The sequence below is a fragment of the Panthera onca genome, chromosome B4 (genome assembly GCF_046562875.1).
Source record: "Panthera onca isolate mPanOnc1 chromosome B4, mPanOnc1 haplotype 2, whole genome shotgun sequence".
Lineage (NCBI taxonomy): Eukaryota > Metazoa > Chordata > Mammalia > Carnivora > Felidae > Panthera > Panthera onca.
The window spans coordinates 125,661,717-125,682,998 of NC_138345.1; the positions used below are offsets into that span (position 1 = coordinate 125,661,717).

Genomic DNA, 21,282 nt, shown 5'->3' on the forward strand with positions numbered 1-21,282 from the left:
AGTTCCCTCATGTGTACATTGAGGGAAAGAACAGTGCCGATCTCGTGGGGCTTTTGGGGGCATAAACTTGGATCCCATGCGTCAGGCTTTTCCAAGCGGCACACGTGGGAGAGTGGTAACTATTCACTGCCATCTCACAGCTGTTTGGGGAAGTAGGCCACAGCTAAACAGACAGAATTCCTATACCCCAGGAAGCTGCCCACTAAGGCTGTTTGACCCCACAGGTGGGAAAGCTGATCGAGCTGCTGGCCGGCAAGGCCGGGGTGCTGGACGGCAGGTTCCACTACGGCACTGCGTTTGGAGGCAGTAAAGTGAAGGACGTGTGTGAAGACCTCGTCCGCCATGGTTATAACTACTTGGGGAAAGACTATGTTACATCTGGCATCACAGGGTAAGTGTGTTTTTAGACATTTTAAAGAAAAGCGTGATTTTATTAGAGTAAGAGGTAAGAGCCCTTGTGGTACACCTTAGGATAAGTTTTACTCTTTTAAGAAATCGGACACAAGAAAATCTGAATTTGTGATGGAGGGGTTAGCTTAAAGCCACAGTGGTAATCGTTTTGCAATATATGAGTGGATCAGATCAACATGCTGCTCATTTTAAACTTGCTCACAGTAGAAGTCAGTTATATCTCAGTAAAACAGTGCTGGGGGGAGGAAATCCAAATCAGAAAACTGACAAGTTAAGGAGTGCTGTTCTTACTGGTGAGGCTATCATTTTAAAAGTAGAAGAGAGTTCATTTACCAAAATAGGATATCGATACAACTTTTAATTGTATATAATGTAAAATCCCATAACCACTGAACTTTCTCTGCGTTAACAGGATGAATATCAGGTAATTAGTGCTCTGACAGTGCTCTGATAATTAGTGCTCTGAGTCCTAGCATTTGTGTATTCGTTCACGATGTGTGCTAGGTACTAGGTATATAATGGGAAACAAAATAAACACGGTCCTTGAACTAGGGAGCCAACCACTAAAATTTGTGACTAGACTTACTGCAAAAATATGACAAAAGGTAACTTCTTAGCAGGACCTACCCTGACTTCCCAATTTAAAACTTACACTGTACTGCCCATTTTCTACTTGAAATTTCTCTGTCGCGTTCATCATTATCAGACACCCCATGTAATAATGCTGCCTAATACTGTTACCTGTCTCCTCCATGAGAGCAGGGCTTGTCTGTTTTGTTGATTGTTTTATTTCCAATGCCTGCACACAGCAGGTGCTCCATAAAGATTTTGTCAGTAAAGGAACCGAGAACAAATCAGTACAAATAGCTCTCACCGAAATGAAGGGAAAGAATGGGTTAGGAGATGTCTCTGAGGAGGTGGGTGATACAGAGGATGAGAAGGGTAGACCATGTGAAGAGTGTGTTTCCTGCAGAGGAGAAGTGGGTTTGACATCTTCCAAGGGACAGACCTCCGCTCACCTGAGGTGAGTTTGCGGAAGGGAAAGCGCCTTCTCCTGGGCTGAGCACTGGCTCCTCCTGTTACCCTGGGCAAACAGACAGGGTCTTGAAACTTGACTGACACATCCTTTTAAAGGATCAAATTAGCTGCTTAAGTTAAGACACACATTGTGTTTTACGCCGGATAAAACTCTGGGACATGGTGTTTATACTGTTTTTCTGAGGCTTCACCCTGCTTGAACACAAGTGAAACTGGGTGTGGAGGCGTGCGTAAGGACCCAGGGCTTGATTTGTGCTGCATGTAGATCGGCCAGATAGGATTACAATGGCTGGAATGTGCATCTTTTGAAAATACTGAGTGCTTTCTAAAATGATCTATCCGAACTGTGATAACATAGATTTCCCTAGGTGTATCGTGCCCGAGATGTTCTAGAAAATCACATTACAGGAAGAGAATAATGGTCCATTTCCAAAGTGACGCACTGAAGGTAGCTGACGTCCACTTCAAAAATTAGTTGTCAGGGCGAAACTGATGGTCTTGGTCTTTGTTCCTCGTCCATAAATAATGGAGTTGACCAGAAACTGTGCAGATCCAATGAATGGATTTGATGGGCCTTCTAAACATCATTTTACTAACAGATTTGGATGGGTTATGCTCTGCTTCTGATAGATTACTTCAGGTTCTGTCTACACCGTCTTCCCCTACGCCCCAGCTAGTGTTTTCATGTGTTTGCCATTCATCTCAAGAGGCAGAGTTTGAGAAACATTAGTTGAGCTTATTAGTTGAAAGTTCTCCAAAGGGCTTGCGAATACATTCACCCACCAGCTTCACCCCTCGCCACATCCTTGAGATAACCAGGAGGGAGAATTGCGCACGGCTCTCTTCATTTGGGGATGGGGTGGCATTAGGTGACAGAGTTCCATAAATTCTGCCACGAGCAACCATGCTGTGGAGGATTGGAACCTTGACTCTCAGAGCTGGAAAGAACCTTGGTCTGACCCCCTTGTTGGACAACTAGGAAGACTGAGGTAAAGAGGTCATGTTATTACTGGGTGACAGAGCTGGGACAGGAGTGGTGTCTCCGGACACCCCATCCATTGTGTCCTGCACCCCACTTACCTGGCTGTCCTTAAGCCAGTGCGGTGGCCAGACAGCTAGAAAAGCCTATGGCGCTGAAAGTGGTGGAAGACAAGCCAAGCAGGAGGGACCAAGAGCTTTGATGGAACCTCTGCCACACAGCTCGCTGCCTTTGCTCTTCCCACTCGCACATCGTGCTGTGGCCCAACGTACGGGGTTCAAGACGGGCCAGCGTGGCAGGGAGCGCCCTGGATCTGCCTCAGCCCGTTCCGCAGCTCTGATAAACCTCTCAGACCCTCTGTGCCTGTTTCTTCATTTTAAAAATAAGCCCCCTTTCTTCTGAGGACGTTCTGGGACGGTTCACATTGTTCAGAGGCTTTAATCCCCTGCCTGCTATTGCTCCAAACTACAGAAAAAAGGTTTCTCCTGTCAAAGCACTGAAATATTCACTGTCCTTTACAACTTTCACTATAGTTTTTCAAAGGATGCATCGAGTCAGCTGTATTGTAACAGACGTTTATTGAGCACCAGTTATGTGCCAGACAGGGTTAGTAGTGCTGGAGCCACAGTGGCAGAGGAGACCAAGTGCTTATCCTGAGGAGTTTACTTCAGGTGGGGAAGACAGGCAATAATCAGGGAAATACTAAACGTGGATTATAATACCAAGTGGTAATCCGTGCTCTGAAGAAGCAAAGCCAAGGTAAGCGTTGAGATAGCATAGGGGCACGGTGATGGGGTAGGAGCAGGACTCCTCTTTAGATAAGGTAGTGAGGGAAAGGAAAGTCTTTGAGGAGGTGAGATGCTTGACAGCCATGTGAATACCTGGTGGAAGAATGTTTTAGGCAGAGGAAAGAGTAAATGCGAAGGCCCCCAGGCAGACAGGCTTCCTACATTTGAGGAGCAATGAAGAGGCCGGTGTTACTGGAGTGGAATGAGCAATGGGGAAAGGCAACAGGAGATGAGTCAGAGGTGGGCAAGAACCAGATTATGTTAGACCTTATTGCTGTGTTACACAATTTGGATGATACAGATTAGTGCTGAGATTTACACTTCAGAAGGAATCACTCTGGTTTGTCTGTGAAAAGAAGATCGTTAAGGGATATGAGCAGAAGCAGGGACTGTGTGCAAGAGTCCAGGCAAGAAAAGGCAGTAGCCTGATGAGGGCGAGGACAGTGAAGGAGGGACCTTCCTCTACATACTTTTTCATAGTCTGTTTAAGGTTTTATTTCTTAATTAAACAGTGTGTCTTCTAACGTATCCATGGTGTTTTTATATTTCCAGATCTTGCCTTTTCATTCAGTGCACAATGAAAATCGTTGTCTGCCACTCATTCATAAACCTGGTCTGAAGCAAGGCCCTGCCATTGAGGGGTCCTGGAAAAGGCTGTCTGTTGTTAGCCCAAACTTGGTCTCTTAGCCCAAAACTCTGACCTTTTCTTTCAGCGAGCCCTTAGAAGCGTACATCTATTTTGGCCCCGTGTACTATCAGAAACTGAAGCACATGGTGCTGGATAAGATGCATGCCCGGGCGCGGGGCCCACGAGCTGTTCTTACCAGGTAAGAGAAAAGCATTCACAAAAAGAATTTCTAATGCAGTTGAGTCTACCTTGCATTGCCCAGATATAGCAATAAGCTGAGTCCGTGAAGTTTCTGTTTCCCTGAGATGTCAAAATTTGGAGTGCTGGGCATCAGCAAAAGTCATATATGTCTGGTTAGCATGAAAAAATAGCAGCCGATTAAAACTCGTTTCATAGGCACAAGAGCAGACCCATTGAAGGTCTTGCCAGTAGTCGCCTAACATGCTCATTGACCTTGTACCTGTTTGCAAACGTGGTTCTCATTCAAAAAGGTTCATATGTAAGAACGTAGACACACTTACACATCATAGATACACACGTGGATACTCCTGTGGGCTGCCATGTGTACACAGAAAACACATACGTACTTTGTTTGGGAGCCCAAGCCACAACTCATTTCTTAAAATTTCTGTTATTGGAGCATAAGGCACCTGTACTTGCCTGCTCATTCGAATAAGCTCCAGGAGGTCCACCTGTGCCCCATTCGCCAGCGCATCCTCAGTTCCAAGCACAGTGCCTGCGTGTTGATGAATGGGTATAATTGTTGGGAAGAAATTGCAGGTACTGTTTCACGTGTTCTTAGTGCTTGGTTCTTAGTATTACGTTGCTTGTACTATATCACGTGTACTTAGTACTAGTTGGAGAAGCATAGTCCAGGGCAGTAGTTCTCAACCACAAGCAAGTTTACCTCCGGGGGAGAGTTGACAATGTCTGAAGACATCTTGGAATGTCACAACCAGATGGGACAGGGGGCAAACTACTGGCATCCAGTGGGTGGCGGCCAGGAATAATGCTACATACCTAGCAATGCACAGGGCAGCTCCCACCACAAAGAATTACCCAGTTCAGCATGGTTCTCATGCCAACATCGAGGAATCCTGGGCCAGGAGAGGGAACACAGGCCTTGAAGCCAGAGAGACATGGACGTAAACTCAACTCCACCCTGTGGTTCTGCCACAAGCCTCAGACACATCACTTAGCTTCTCGCAGCTTCAGTTTTTCTCCTACGTGAAGTGGCGACACTAATGCCCATTTCACGGCATGCTGGTGAATGTCAGAGGTTTGAATATAGAATATATGTATAGTGCCCATCGATGGGGGATGCTCAGGAAATATCCAGTTCCCTGCCTGCCTTCACTGATCACGGCATAGATGTTACAATAGGGACAGGACCGGCGATGAAACAACTGGTATGTGAGTTTACTTTTATAGACCAAGGGAGGGGGGTGGAGGGCTAAATCCCATGATGCAGTTGCATATGGCTGTTGAAATGATAGACACTTGTGCTCAAAATTACAGAAGAGGGAAGAGAAGTTGAGATTCTCAGGACACCAATGATCCCAGCAGTGAGACCCTGCTTGGGTTGGGTGTATCTCTCCCCTGAGTGCAGTCCCTCCAGAGCCTTCATTTCAGTTATAACATCTAAGATCGATTCCAGAATAACAAGTGTCAAAACGGTTTTTGCTTCGTTGTGTAAAAAACTTACTACTTTAGTACTTTAGTGCATTCTGTGGGAAGACTGCCAACAGTGCATTTACCCATTCCTAGTCCCTTATCTCACTTCTGGGTTCTGCTCATGTATGATCCGGCCACCTTCACTTGTCCAGTGGTCAGGGAGAGAGGGACCCTCCTACCCCAGGTGTTCTGTCAGCAGGTAAAGACGTACATAAGGAAGTTTCTACTAATGGTGTGTTCATGTAGACTATTTGTTTCATTTAGACTTACTGTTTGTCAGTTTTTTATATGTAAATTGTCTCTCAACAAATAATCTACAACTCAAGTCTAGTTCCTAATGTAACCTTTAGCAACAACATAAGGTAAAATTTGAGCACATGTTGGCCCCGCTCTGTTTACCTTTCTCTTTGGAAAATCGGTGGCAACGGTAAAAAGTAAAAGATGCTGTGGGATAGAGCAAACAAGGTTTGTGGTCCACTCCTGCTCAAGGAGTGTCACCCCGAAATCAGCCAGCCAGGGAGATAGCTCACTTTTTCTTTTTTAGACATTGTGGCGTCACTACCTGGGTGGGGTTGCCTGTGTGGTTTCAGAATCCCCCAGTTGTATCTCTGAGTCCTAGATTCTTAACTTTTTCAAAGTATTCTCAAGCACATCAGCCCCAGGGAATCCATTCAGGGGACTCCTAGCTCCCAGCTGAAGTGCCCCCTCTAAGGAGGAATAGTGTGTTTTCATACCTGAAGGGGACACACAGGACTTTCCCTGTCTCTGGGGAACTTCCCTTCTGGCTCAGGCACTCTGTCCTCCCAGATGATTCCTCATCTAGTCCAAATTTTATAAAACTCCCATTTGCTTCTTTCCATGTTTGTTTCTTAATAACCTGGAGCCGCTTCTCCCTGGAGCCCTGGCAGGAACTACTGGGGACCCAGGTTTCTTCCACAGTCTGTTCTGCTTAGTTTCTCCACTTGAAATAACAGAACTGAAATATCCCTGAAAATACTCAAAAGACCATCTTACTGACTTGAGGACTGTGCTATCCTAACAATAGTGATACCGCGATGGTAGTAGGAATGATAGCTCTGCTGCTTTATATGATTATATATTAGCTTATTATGTCATATAATATTACACAATTATTTTTTATTATCACTCAATTGTAATAACAGTAGCAATCACTAGTATTACATCTCCTCTCATTTAAGGCTCTTTGGGAGCCTTAAATTTTACATTTTGCAAATGCGGCTGAGAGGCGAGCTAAGCCCCCAACTCCAGGTCACCGTCTAGTTAGTGATTTGCACCCAGGCGAACCCTCCTCTGAAGCCGTGTGCTCTCCGCCAGCGTGTGATGCGGCCCCTCTGTTTGTTTAACGTAAAAATGACACGTTTGTCTAACTTGTTTCAAAGGCAGCCCACCGAAGGTCGATCTCGTGATGGCGGTTTGCGTCTTGGAGAGATGGAACGTGACTGTTTAATCGGTTATGGAGCCAGTATGCTTTTACTAGAGAGACTAATGATTTCAAGTGATGCCTTTGAGGTGGATGTCTGTGGGCAGTGTGGACTTCTGGGGTATTCTGGCTGGTAAGTGGATACCATATGTCTCTCACACCCCTTGCCTCTTAAATCACAGCTCAAGAAGTGACCCTAGAGCACACCCACATATTCTCCAACCTTCCCCATCCATGCATTCCTAGAATTGGGGATTTTATATGTACCTGTTTAGTTTGTCTACCTCATGTTCTGCTTTCTACACCACTAGAGGTTAAGTACCCAAGGAGTATAGACTTTGTTTTCTTCTTAATGTTATCTCGAACACTTTTTTTTTAAGTTTGCTTATTATTTTTTTTTCAGAGAGAGAGAGAGAGTTGGGGGTAGGGGGCACACAGAGGGAGAGAGAGAATCCCATGCAGGCTCCACACTGTCAGTGCAGAGCCAATGTGGAGCTCAAACTCACGAACTGTGAGATCGTGACCTGAGCTGAAATCAAGAGTTGGTTGCTACTCAGGTACCCCTCAGACACCTTTTATAACACTACTCACCTCTAAAAAATCCTAGCAGATTCACTGTTAGTTATGAGAATTATAGCATTTTATAACTAGAAACTTTTTTTTATTTTCTTAAGATTTATTTATTTTTGAGAGAGCGCAAGCTGGGAAGGGGCAGAGAGAGGAGGGGAGGACAGAAGATTCGAAGCGAGCTCCGTACTGACAGCAGCGAGCTCCACGTGGGACTTGAACTCGTGAGCCATGAGGTCAGGACCTGAGCCAAAGTCAGATGCTCAGCCGACCGAGCCACCCCGGTGCCCCTGTAACTAGAAACTTTAGAGAACGTGTGTTGAACAGCCTTATTCAACCTTAGGCCCAAAGAGCCGTGTGTGTTGTTCCACATTATATGGCAAATTGGGGACAGGCAGGACCAGGACCTGGTACCCTGACACCTGTTTGTGTGCTCTCTGCGTAGCAAACTGCTACACACTTGGGACTGAATTCCGTGATGGCAGCAATGAGGTCTGTCTCAGTCATTCATTCAACAGCTTGAGGCTGCTAAGTGCCAGATACTCTCTGGGCCCCAGAATATGGGGGTGAATAAGACCAGTGAATGGCTGCTCACAGGGAACTTATCTCCTAGTTCCTTCTAACTGCATTCTCTCTTGTTTATATCTCCTGCAGCCTGGGGTCTGGTGGTTGCTTAGTGAAAAACAATTGCTAAATGATAACTAACCCTGCATATGGAGGGTAGCGAATAGATAAAGTATGTAAATCATGAAATTTGTCATTTCTGTGCAGAGTTGAGGACACAAAGTCCAGCTTAAAAGATGAAACTATGTATTTTTTGGTCTTTCCTCTTCATAAATGTTCCACTCTCCTGCCAAGGAACAACTGGTCTGCTTCGGGCCAATCCTGACCCGGAGCCCCGACTTACCTTGTAGGCAGGAGAGCCCGTAGCTTGCCGGTCTTGGCTTGCTTTTCTGTCAGAGACGAGGTCTCACGAGGTCCAAAGCAGGTGCTGCAGGAACAGGAGACAGTCTTTACTCCTTTTTTTTTTTTTTTAATTTTATTTATTTATTTTTGAGACAGAGAGAGACAGAGCATGAACGGGGGAGGGTCAGAGAGAGGGAGACACAGAATCCGAAACAGGCTCCAGGCTCTGAGCGGTCAGCACAGAGCCCGACGCGGGGCTCGAACTCACGGACCGCGAGATCATGACCTGAGCCGAAGTCGGCTGCTTAACCGACTGAGCCACCCGGCACCCCAGAGACAGTCTTTACTCCCTTGTCACCCCTCACCTGCACTCCCAGAGCCCCTTTTCCCTAGGGAGGCGCCGTCCCCTGGGAGATAGAATTGGGCCCAAGTGAGTTCCAGGGATACCTGGGCCACCTTTGCTCCACTGAGTCTCCCCTAAAAGCAGGGACTTCTTGCTATCCTAAGCCTCCAGTCTCTTTGTTATTCTGAATAAAGCCAATCAAGAGTCAGAGTGAGGGGCATCTTAGGACGTAGTGTATACCTTGCTAGGTTAATGACAAAACCTTTTAGCTAGTTATTTTATGGTTTTTGGTGTAGAGAAGTTGATGAGACTTGTCTGTGAAGAAATCACTTCATTTAAAAACAGACACAGGAGGTGGTCGTTTGCAGCTCTTTCCTTTCCTGAGGGTGCAGAAATGGGTGACATTATTAATCTAAGCATAAGCCTGGCTCTTTCTTATATTGGTGACTCGGGGTGGGGCGGGGGGGTTGTCTCAATTCTGAGACGTCTGTTCGTCTTCTGAAATGCATATTGAATTTGCTTTTTATTGTCCTGGCTGTGTAACAACAGCCACACAAATGTGGTAGGAAGCTCCCTGGGACCAATTCCACTATGCTGAAATCTTCCAATTTGGCACAAGGATTTTTATGTAATTTACTTTGAAAAAATGGTACAGAAGAGTTACTTTATTAACAATAGGGATCACGAAACTTCAAAAAGAATTTCCAGGGTGCCTGGGTGGCTCAGTCGGTTAGGCATCCAACTCTTGATTTCGGCTCAGATCATGATCTTGTGGTTCATAGGATCAAGCCCTGTGTCGGGCTCTGCAGTGACAGTGTGCGGCCTGCTTGGGATTTTCTTTCTCCCTCTCCCTCTGCCCCTCCCCTGCTCACTCATTTGATCTCTCAAAGTAAACTTAAAAAAAAAATGTCCTTTCCTTTTCCATCCTCTCTGCTTTTTTTCCTGTGCCCACCACCTAAGACAGAAAGAGAGCAGTAGACTAGATTCACTCACAGACTTTGAAAACCTTCCTGTCTCTTTCACTGAATATTCAGGGAAACTAATGAAAGCAATTATTGATCTCAATATTATTCTGTTTAATTCTTCTTTCCTGCTTCATTTCTGTCTCATCTAGACATCATGTGATGGCAGTGCCTGATTTCGAAGCTCAGGTGTTCCTTGTGTATTTTAATAGCAATCCTTTGAAAAGGGGCTAAATCAGGTTACACGCCTTAAGGTCTTTCCTGTAATTAAACAGACCTGGATATGCTGTGTGTCTGATTTTGAGTGGCCTGCTTGTCCCCTTGTTGCCAACAGAAAAAAATCCTACCCCAGTGTGGTCGTCTAGCAGCCTCCGCGTGTGCCGTGCTCTGGCAGAGGAGCATAATGATGCCGTGGCTTTGCCATCATTACCTGCCCATGCGTGCGGGCTGTGCGGGCTGTGCGGGAGGGGGCACGGCGTGTGTGGGAGGCAGTCGTTCTTTAATGAACAGCACAATGAAGGCTGAGTAATTAGAGCAGTTCAGAACCTCGAAACTGGCCTTTTGTCAGTGATTTGCACATTAGTAAGGCATTGCTATGGGGATGTTTACAGCAAGACTGTTGTTCTGCAGAAGACACGAAGGGCATAAGTCACAAAAGAGAGGTCTGGAAGGAAAACAGAAAAAAGAAAATCCCTATTAAGATAATTAGCTCATAGAGGACATTTTACTGGACAGCGATTTCTCCTGTGAAGCCACAGCCACCTCCTCCTTTTGCCACCTTTGCCCTAAGAAGTGAGTTTACGTAACTGTTGTTTGTGTCAAGTTTCTTCCTTTTGAAATTGTTCAGACACAGGGTAAGGTAATATAATAGCTTTTAATTTATATATGTGTATAAATATATGCATTTATATATGCACATACATACATGCATAGGAGCATTTTAAGTGATGGAGAAATATTTAATAATAGAAAAGATTAGTGGGCTTTCTGGGTTTTGAACCAGCAAGTATGGAAGTTCTGAACAGATAAGCCTGGGTTGAAGTCACAGAGTGACCTAGAATCAGCAAGAAGTTGCTGCAGTTAAATCCATTTCTCCAATTTAATTAAAGCATCCACATGATGCCTGAATAAATGAGGTCAGCCAGGCACATTAAAAACATAGTTCTTAAACAGTAATGTATTGGGGCGCCTGGGTGGCTCAGTTAAGTGTTCGACTCTTGGTTTCAGCTCAGGTCATGATTTCGCGGCTACGTGGGTTCAAGCCCCACATGAGGGGCAACGCAGAGCCTGCTTGGGGTTTTCTCTCTCTCCCTCTCTCTTCGCCCCTCCCCAACTTGTGCTGTTTCTGTCTCAAAATAAATAAACTTAAAAAAAAAATGTATTAAGGAGGTCTTTAGAAAAAAAAACGTTGTTACATATGACTTTGGGGGCTTCATATATTTCCTGAAACCCATCCGATGACCTCCTTGGGACCAGGCTGTTGAGCAAACTTCTTTTTTGACTCCGGAGTGTGTCCTGAACACCTTTATAGTTCAACAAATATGAGTGTGCATCATCACGATTAATGACTGCCCAGCATTCTTCTGTGTAAATGTCCTGTAACTACAAACCAGTTCCCTCTTGGACAGTCTCCTGCTTTGTGCTGTTATAAACCGTGAACGTTCTCATGCGCTCATCTTTGCCACTTGGCGATGAATCAAATAATATGCACGTTTACACTTTTACTTGTATCGCCTTACTGCCTTCCACTATGGCCCTTCCTGCTCACGATGGAGTCCCCTCCTAGTCAGCACTGAATCCTCTCAGCCTCAGTCCATATTCATCTCTTGCGCTCATTTACGCACTCTGTTGACTGCCCCAGACCCTTGAGGTACAGGATGAAGTCCTGTGTTCATCTGAAACCGCAGAAGATAGTTCACTTTCTTCCTGGGGACTCTTCATCATTTGTAGCCATTGATTTAAAACCTAGGTTTAGTGAACTAGCTCTTCCTGAAGGAAGAGAAAAGACAACCCTCCTTGGCATAGCAGGCATGTTGATTAGGAGCACGGGCTGTTGTAGGGATCAATTGGGAATACGTGCACACAGGGAGAGAACGTTGTAAGTGCAGTAGCTTCTCCTACTGATAGAACCAAACTTGAGGAGCACTGGAAAAATAAATCGCATTTGATTGGACACCACATTCCGTATGAAAGTCTTATCTTCCCCATCACACTTCAAGTGTCTCAGGGACAGATCAAATCGTAATTGTTGAGCATCTTGCCGTGAATAGTACAGTAATAGATTTTTATCAAATACATGGAGATTGAATCGATTTAAAAAGCTTTCCACAATGCCAAAGTCTAAATCTGAGTAACTTCAAGATGGCTCAGATTTCTGGGCCTCATTCAAAATAAGTAAATAGGCAGATGTTTTGCATCTTAAGGAGAATGGTCTAGAAGCATGGTAGTAACTGATTAAAATTGCATGCTTTTAAAACTGCAGGAGTGATACTTGTTTTGGTTTTTTCTTTTGTTTCCTTGGATGCTGCTTTTCGGGAGGTGGGGTGGGGGGGCGCATGTCTGCACATATTTGATAGCAGGACTGAACCCCGACAAACAGAATAGAACTGATGGGATGGTGGTAGACTTTTGTAGAGAAACTTTGCACTTCTACACGCAGGCCTTGGTTTCTGAGTCCCCGTCCCTCTAACACATGCGGACTTGGGTTTCAGGTGCCACTACTGCAAGTCCTCGTGCCACGTGTCCTCCCTCCGCATCCCGTATGCCTGCAAGCTACTCTTCCAGGAGCTGCAGTCCATGAACATCATCCCCCGGCTGAAACTGTCCAAATATAACGAGTGAGGATGGAAACGGTGATTACTTAAAGAGAACAATCGCTATGTCTGACACAGTGGAAAGCAGAGGGGATTGAGGATCCTGCTCCTGTGAACAATTCCTTTGAATGTTCTCCCTCAAAAAAAAACAAAAAAACAAAAACAGATGGAGAGGCTTTCTTACACTGAAGACTGACTCCGCGGCCTTGGGCCCTGGGAAGGACACCACCAGTATGGACTGGGATGCAGTCTCTTCGTTCCTGTACTGAATTTGATTCACAAGTGGACATGACCTAAAAGATAAACTTTTATTTATGTTCTGGTATCTTGAAATCAACTCATTAGACTTTCCTCCTTAAAAAGAACATTTTGGGTTAATGTTCCCCACAGTGCCTTCCCGGCTAACAGAACTCAAGACTCTATGACACCTGTAGGATCTGAAGTCTGTTGGAACAGTTGGCATGGCCTCTGTCGAGAGGGCTGATTAGGAACAGTGTGTGAAGGGAGAGGACGAGCGTGAAGGGGGGAAGGTCGAGAGCAGCGGATGAAGGGACGGCTCTCTTACCTGCTGTTGTGGGCATCTCCCCAACTATTGAGTCTTGCCTTTAGATGCCCACACATTTTCATCTTGGTGAAATGTAATAAATGTATTCCTACCATCTTAAACTTACCAAGGAGGTCCCCTTCTCTTATGGACCCAAATGCTCTTCTTTTGAACCTCCATGATCATACTATGCAACAATATTTGTTGAACCCCTGAAAATAAGCCCATGGGTGCTTTGTGATTCATTTGTGCCTTCCATACCTGCCAGGATGTTAGCCGTCCATTTTCTTTTTAATCTGACAACCTTCTTCACCCTTATTTCCTTCCAATCTGTTCTGAATCTCTCTGTCCTGAAGGCAGGTAAACAAGGATTGTTTATAAAATAAGTCAGAAAAGCTTTCAGTAATGGTCTAGGGCTCCATCCGTGGCATGTCACACTGAAGATGTTTCATAGAATGTTAGTAGGTACCATGTGCCAATAAGAAACAAGTGTCAGATAAGGTTGGGAAACTGGATGTAAGTTAAACGTATCCAGAACTTTTTCAGAGCCTTTACCAAGCTCTCGGACTCTCCAAAGGAGGGATGTGCCAGGAGCCAGGCTAGTCACTGACTTGAGAACCCAGCCTGAACAGCACTTCGTCTGCTTCACAATGAAAAGCTCTAATTCTGGTGTAAAAGTCCTAGAGGCTTTACAGTCAAAGCAGAATGGATGAGGGACACACAGTAGGTGAGTGGGCCTTCTCAGCCCTCACCACATGTCTCCAGTCATTTCAGGGGCTCCATAGGTGTTACAGGGGCAGAGAACTTTGAATGCTGGGTCGTTGGTTTCCTTTTTAGTTCTTAAAATTGACAGTGCCTAAAGATTGCTGTGCTAGATGCAGTTATGCGCCGCGGTACGAAACCCGAATTGTACCTTGTGGGCTGTTTAAGGGGTTTTCTAGAGTGATTTTGACCATTTCCCATGATGGGACAACTCCACTTACCAACTTCGCCGGGAACACAGTTGCCCTCCAGTGTGTGGCACACCATTTTGGGGAACACTCGGGGCCGGTGTGGGAAGAACCCCTGTGTGCTTGGTACAGGCCCGAGCATGCCATTTATCATTCCGTGCCCGCCATGTGTGAGGCAAGGTACTGAGGATAAAAAGAGGGCAGGCGACGGCCTCCACCTGGTGCTCAGAAACCAGTGAAGGAGGCGGAGACTTCAGCCCTGCAGTCAGTGCTGGGAGTTAACCCCAGCAGTGCTGAGGGTGTTCCTGAGGCAAGATGATCACCTGTGCTTTGGAGACTTGAAAACACTTGACAAATGTGAGTATTCCCTTTATACAGCCAAAGAAACTGAGGCACCAAGTGGCTGAGTCCCCCAGCGCCCCACCTCTAATGGGGGAATAGGATGGGCCTTGGGACCAGGCTTCCTGACTCTGAGCGCATTGTTTGGGATTCATCTGTGATTCTGATTTTCAGTCACCAAATGGGACATTTTATTCAAGTGCCCCTGAATGGTTGTATTTCTTAAACATCTTTTTTCCCCCAAAACAATTCCAGGCAATTCTGATCATTCTGAGGGCAATCGCCTATCCTTTTAGGAAATTCTCTGTTCTCTAACAAAGATCTAGAAAGTGTGGGTTCCAAACAGAGACCTCCTTAGAGGAAAAAAACTGTGTCAGGTTGATATTTCAAAAACCAGCAGATTCTACACTTGAATAGGTGTTTGACTCTGAGAAATACTGTAATTGAAAGTGGTCAGAATTGCTGAGTTAGTCCTGCTGGAGTTCTGTTTCTTACAGCTATTCGTAAGTTCCTTGTTTTAACAACTACCAATTAGATTTCTATTTCCGGTAATGACAGAGTAAACTTTGACAGGCCACCCTCAAAGCCTGTTTTCCCTCGAGGCTTTGCCATGTTGGAAGGGGCACAAGGATGAGGGGCTGAAAACCACATGAGAGCCACTAAGAGGCCGCAGCCCTGACCTGAGCTTTCGCAGAGTCCAAGAGCTGGAGAGACGAAGCTGTGAGCTCAGAGTTGCCAGGATGCCAGAACAAGAAAGGCCAAGATCCTAAATAGAAAGCAAGCTCATTGAGGTGAGCCCAAACTTCTGTACCACTTTTCCCCTTGTATTAGTCTATTTAGACTGTCACAACAGAACACCACAGACTGGGTGGCTTACACATTTATTTTCTTGCAGTTCTGGAGGCTTAAGTCCAAGATCAAGGTGCTGACAGGTTGGGTTTCTGGTGAGGACTCTGTTCTTTCCTGGCCACAGACGGTCACTTTCCCACTGTGTCCTCTGGTATGTGCTAAGAGAACAAGTGAGCCCTGATGTCTCTTCCACTCCTTGAAAGAATGCCCGTCCTGTCAAATTAGGGCTCTTGTGACCTCATTTAACATTAATTGCCACCCTAAAGGCTCTATCTCCAAACAGTTACATGGGAATTTGGGGCTTCCACATATGAATTTGCAGGAGGGGGACACAGTTCAGTCTGTAATACCCCTCAAGTCATTTGCCAACTCATAATGCACAGGTTGAAATGCTAGCAGTATGTGTTCAAGCTGAATGTGCCCAGAACTTCCACTCCCAGATGGATACACGCCCAGTAGAAATGTATCCATATATGTCATCAGTAGGCACGATGTTCCAAAATGTTCCTCATAGCATCATTTGTGATGGCCCAAGTTTATAAATAACCCTGGCCCATTGACAATAGAATAAATTTTGGTATGTTCGCACCATGGAACACTAGCCAGCAATGAAAAAACTGTTACACTATCACAGATACATCTCACAACTGTAATATTGGATAAAAAAAAAGGTTGAACACAAAACAATACATATTGGTTCCATTTAAGTTCAAAATTGACAAAACTAACCTAAGATCTAAGAAATCATGATAACACTTCCTGTGCAGGGTGGGTGGCTAGTGACTGGTGCAGGAAAGGGGCTTCTGGGGGCTGGTAATTTTTTTGTTTTTTTTTTTTTTTTGGCTCGAGTGTTCTTTACATGACTGTTTATTTTATGAAAATTCATTGAGCTGTATACACTCTGGGTTTTTCGTTTTTCTAAATATGTTACACTTTTAAGTTTTAAAAAAGGACACACATTCTAAACCTGTGTTTATCTCTTTTACAGCGTAATAGCTGTATAAGACTTAATGGCTTTGTCGTCCCAGATAGAACATACTGTATTCTTTTAATTCTCTCATCTTCAAAGTGGGAACGATAGCAGTGCTGACACCTAGGGCCATTTTTAAGATTACATGAGATAGTACATCTAAAGGGCTCAGCACAGTGCCTGGCCCACTACAGGTGTTCACAGACATTTGTTATGTTATATCATTGACCATATTCTCTTCGCAGCGCTGCTGGGACCGCCCTTCTGTACGGCTTCGTCAGGAATGAGGACAAACACTGGGTCCGCTTTGGAAGAGAGAGTTTGGAAACTAGGAATAAGTGCAGAAACTGTACGGTTTTGCAAAACCTATTTGAGAAAGCCTCCATGTTTGGTGGCGATGGGAAGGAAGGAGGGTGGGGGATCAGAGAACGCGCACTTCCCCGGAACAGCCATTTAGCACAGACATCAAAGTGAGGCCTGTCGTCGGCGCGGGGAGTCCCGGAATCGCTTCCCGAAGCCCTCAGAACCAGTTCTCAAAACGCTTCCATGTGGTGAGAGTCAAGAAAAGCATTTAAAAAAAGAAAGAAGAAAAAGGCCTTGATTGGGTGCTACATAATGAGATAGTTTTCAGCTGCTCCAGAGCATTTGGGGCCAACACCTCCATTTGCACTAATGAGTCACATGAGAACGAGCACATCAGGGCCGGTGGCTGGGCCTGGCCGCTTCTCGGCCGACTGAGTAACAGAGAAGCCGGTTTCTGAGAGACCTGTAAATAATTTGTGAAACGGATGGTCAGAAAAGTGATGGTAAAAGTAGCACCTCTTTACCATCCATATTTACTCCAGATGTGTCTTGAAAACAGTTTATTTCATTTGCTGACCAAAAGTTGGGTTTTTACTACATCAGTCCCATAGGGCCAAGGTTGATGGGAAATTAAAGTCAAGCTTTAAAGAGACAGTTTTTGAATGGGAAGAACAAACAAATGGTGGCAATCCAGAAGTATATTCTGTGTGTTGCCGAAACCAAGCCACCAATCTGGATTTCAGATGTAGGCTCCAGAAGCAATTACGAGATTTGCTTCATGCACATCAGATTTATTGTGATCAAGGTATCATGGCAGAGAATTTCAGAACAACCTGAAACTCACATTTTCACTCCCAAGTCCCACTCAGACCGTGGTCAAAGGAGTTCAAGTGGTTCTCAAGTCAAGGTGATAGCTCTTGTTCCATGCACAATAAATTTTGAGTCTGGTTGACTCCCAATCGTTCACGTTAATGGGGGCAAGGAACCATTTGAACAAATTAAAACAGATGATAGATCCAGGTTCTTTTGTTTTGGATGCTGGGGTGAAGCTTACATTCACGTTCTTAATACAACTTGAGTGGAGGTTTGGTGCCTTTGCTGTGCTTGAAACAGTGGCTCCTATGAATACTGTATTTGAAGAAAGTGGGGTAAGAATGTCCTTTGCAGTTAAGTAATGATGACAGACCTCAGAGAGTCAGGTAGCCTAACAACTACTGGGAGGTTCTAGGCCAGTGGCTCTCAAACAGTGGTTCTGGACTGGCAGCATCAGCATCACCTGGGAATTTGCTAGAAATTTGGGTGCAACCCAGCAATCTCTTTAACAAGTCCTCCAGGTGGTTGCAACAGAGGCTTCCTGTCGTAAGCAAGCTACATGATGAGTTTTGCATCCATCCCATCCTTGGAGCCAGCCTTTGGATGTTTAGGGGTACCAAAGAACCCCCCTCTTGGGAACTAGCTGCCCGCTTCCCTGTCTTTCTTGCTGGTGGTCCACTCCTCTTTACACAGTATGTTGTACTGGACTGTTCCTCCTACAGGCTGTAGCCTGGAGCTTTCCGTTATCCCTTCCGTAGCTCTCCCGCAGAGCTGCCGACCAGTCGCACAAAGATAGCCCACATCAAAAGTGGTCTTTCTGAAATCACTCCTCGGAAAGCTGCAACATCTGTCTCTGTCCCGGCTGGTCGTTGCAGTCTGCCAACCAGGTCCTTGTCTGTTCGGAAGCAAAAGAGTCAGCAGAGATGCCCTTGGTGCCGCAAGGCTTCCTTAGGGTCTGCAGGGGTAGTCTCGTGCTGTGATTTTCCAACTCTTTGCAGATACTGTGCCTGCAAGAGTGGGGAGCCCCAAGAGCAACTTATCTGCTACCCTGAAAATGAATGGGTGGGGGTGTTATCAACAGAGACAGAAGCCACTCTGCCCTGTGTTGTGCGTATGTGAATGCAACAGAGGCACCGCCATGCCCTGGGCTAGAGCTGGGAGGCCCAAGTCTTCTCTAATATTGGGTCTCAGTCTTCTTAGGCACTCAGTAGGGTGTAACCTCCCTATCTGCCTCATCCACCTCACGCAGGCCTGGGTAAGAACAGTACCTACCCCATAGGTTTGCTGTGACAAGTAATGAGTTAGTTCAGGTGAACAGGGCCTTAGAACGGAGAGCACAGCCCCAAGGCAGGCAAACCCTCAGTAAAGGTTACCTTTCCTCTACTTATATTTGTAAACACCAAACTAAACCAGAGTTTCTCAACCTTGGCACTATTAACGTTCTGGGCCAAGTAATATTTTTGTGTCAGCCACTGTCCCGTGGATGTCGAGCAGTGCCTCTGGCCTCCACCCACTAGGTGCCAGTAACACCCCCTAGTCCTGACAATCCGAATGTCTCCAGACATTGCCAAATGTCTCCTACAGTTGAGAACCCCGACAATGCTAATGAGAGTGGTTTAAACTGCTTTAATGAGAACCAGACAATGCTAATGAGAGTGGTTTAAACTGCAAAGTCAAGGAGAACAATTCCAGCTTCAATTTCAGGTTTAGTTCCTGGACTGGTTCTCAGTAAACGGATAGCTGCTGTGCTTTTGGATAACCGAGGCATTCTACGAACAAATGTTAGCATGACACAGCCCTTGTTTTTTCTTCAATGTACCAGTTGTAAGTGGCGTAAGATAAAACTGACGGCCATCATATCGGCCATCATGTTAAATAAGTTTCATCCCTGTTTTAAAATGTGCTTTTATACATTTGATGATAATGTTAAAATTACTAACAAATAAGGTAGTTGTCATTTCCATTTTTACCCATGTTTGCCTGATGTTGTTTGAGATCTAACCTTTTTTTTTTTTTTTTTTTTTTTTTGTCAAAGACGCACCCTGATTTTCACCATTTACCCCATCAAACCAGCTTCGCATCTGCCTGCCTACAAAGACGGCAGGGACTGTTCTGTCCTCAGTCCACCCCAAAGCCAAAGACTCTGCCATCCTTTGAATGGGGTGCTAAGGCCCTAGAAGTCAGTGGGGTGAAAAGCCCCCTCCCAGCAAGCTGACGTACCGCCCACACTTTAAGGTGACAGCAGTAGGGTCCCCCGAGCAGCAATCTCAGCAGCAGCAACTGTCTTTCTGAGTTACTGGACAATTTCCTTCATCATTCCTCTGGGTCCTGCATACCCCAAGTAGGGCTACAACCCATCAGGACCTGAAATATATCAACGCTGGTCCAGAAAATGAAACAGAAGGCTGTTTGTGATTCATTACCTGCTCTGCCTGCAGGGAGAGTTACTCTAATTACCGTGCTCCATGTCAGATGTTACAGAAATCTAGGAGTAAATATTTATAGAGGTTGAGACAGGCACAGTTCTGAGAGTACAGATGTTGTAGGACTTTTTAAGTAGTCAGGGATGTAAATGCACATACATGTGCTTCTATTCTGTGTCTGGATCCCCTTAGGCAGTTCCCTAATCATTCATGGCAGGCGACTCTGCTAAACCTGAATTTGGCCTCAGACCCTTGAACGCCAAGCTCAGCCAGCCATAACCCACCAACCAGGAGGCAAGAGTGTACTGTGGTTGAAAGCAAGGACTGCAGTCCTTCAAATCCTGCCTACCTTCAAATCCTGGCCCTACCATCTACTGGCTAGATGATCTTGGACGTCTTATTTAGCTTCAGTTTCCTCATCTGTGAAAAATGAGGTGAAAATAGTACCTACTCATAGGGCTGATTTAGTCTGTTCATGTGACCCCCACAGGAAGTGTTCAGTATATATCCGCTATCATGTGTGTGCCTTTGGTCACAGTGGAGACTGGGTTGAAGGGTGTGGTTGACTCGAGGTAAAGCCATGGCCAGTCTTGGAAAATGAACAACTGATTCACCCAGTACTGAGTTAGGAGTACAGTCTCTACGTGTGAAGGAAATTCAGAGCATGCATATGGCATCGCTGGCCTTCCTGTCCGGCATCCCTGCTCCCTCGAGTTACCAGATTGTGTATATACATTTACATTCGGCAGTGTGCATTGAACCCCACGTTAACATCTCCCGCATAAGAATCCGATGACCTGCGTAAGAAAGAATTTGTGTATGAAGGAATCTTTGGCTTATGTGCAAAGGAAAAAGTCTCCCTTGGAAAAATGCAGGCCTTACACATTTCGCAGACCTTTGTGTCCACAGAAACAGTCACTGGCAATTAGGCAGCCGCTGAAAGATCAGAGACAGGAGCCCGCACATGAAACAGAGGCAGCGCCTGAAGATCGCCGCCTTCTATCTCTGAGTTATGGGCGGCCAAGGTTGCCTCCCCCTGGGCCCAATATGCTCTGAGCTTTTCCTGCTGTGGACGGAGGCCCCAGGGACTTTTATGCACCCCAGTTTTCATGCAGCTTACTGATCCCTTTTTCACATGAATGAAAAACGCCTTTGATTTTGAATACTCACGTCTGTTTTGTGTAACACTTAACTGATGTGCCAGAATCATTCTGTACCTTAAAGGGGGTCTTGCACTGGGTTATTAAAATCAGTCCTTCTGTGAAGAGTCACTTTGTTCACTTAAAGGATAACCACCCTGCCTTTCTTAATGATGCTCATCTCGTTAAACCTGGATTAGAGAAAAGAGGCAAGCAGACCAGCAGTCGGAACCCGGCCAGAGCCCGTCCATGAGTTGGTCCAGCCACAGGAGAGGCTTCAAAGAAATATTATCTGCTGATCAGCTGATCTGGAGTCATCTAAGCCTTTCAGACCTGCCTTCCTTTGGGAACCCTGCTTTATTTAGAGCATTAATTCCAGTTACAATCCTGATAAGCCAATAG

The 21,282-nt window shown here is 45.5% G+C and overlaps 1 protein-coding gene across 1 annotated transcript in view; it reads left to right on the top strand.

Annotated features, from left to right (window-relative positions):
- POLR3B (RNA polymerase III subunit B) overlaps positions 1-13,220 on the top strand; it is a 103,495-nt gene extending 90,275 nt beyond the window's left edge. Inside the window, exons 25-28 of the mRNA XM_078449521.2 lie at positions 225-391; positions 3,930-4,043; positions 6,919-7,092; positions 12,449-13,220. Of these exons, the coding sequence (XP_078305647.1) occupies positions 225-391; positions 3,930-4,043; positions 6,919-7,092; positions 12,449-12,578 (585 nt within the window). The 3' untranslated portion in view covers positions 12,579-13,220. The remainder of the gene's footprint in view (positions 1-224; positions 392-3,929; positions 4,044-6,918; positions 7,093-12,448) is intronic.
- The last annotated feature ends 8,062 nt before the right edge of the window (positions 13,221-21,282 follow it).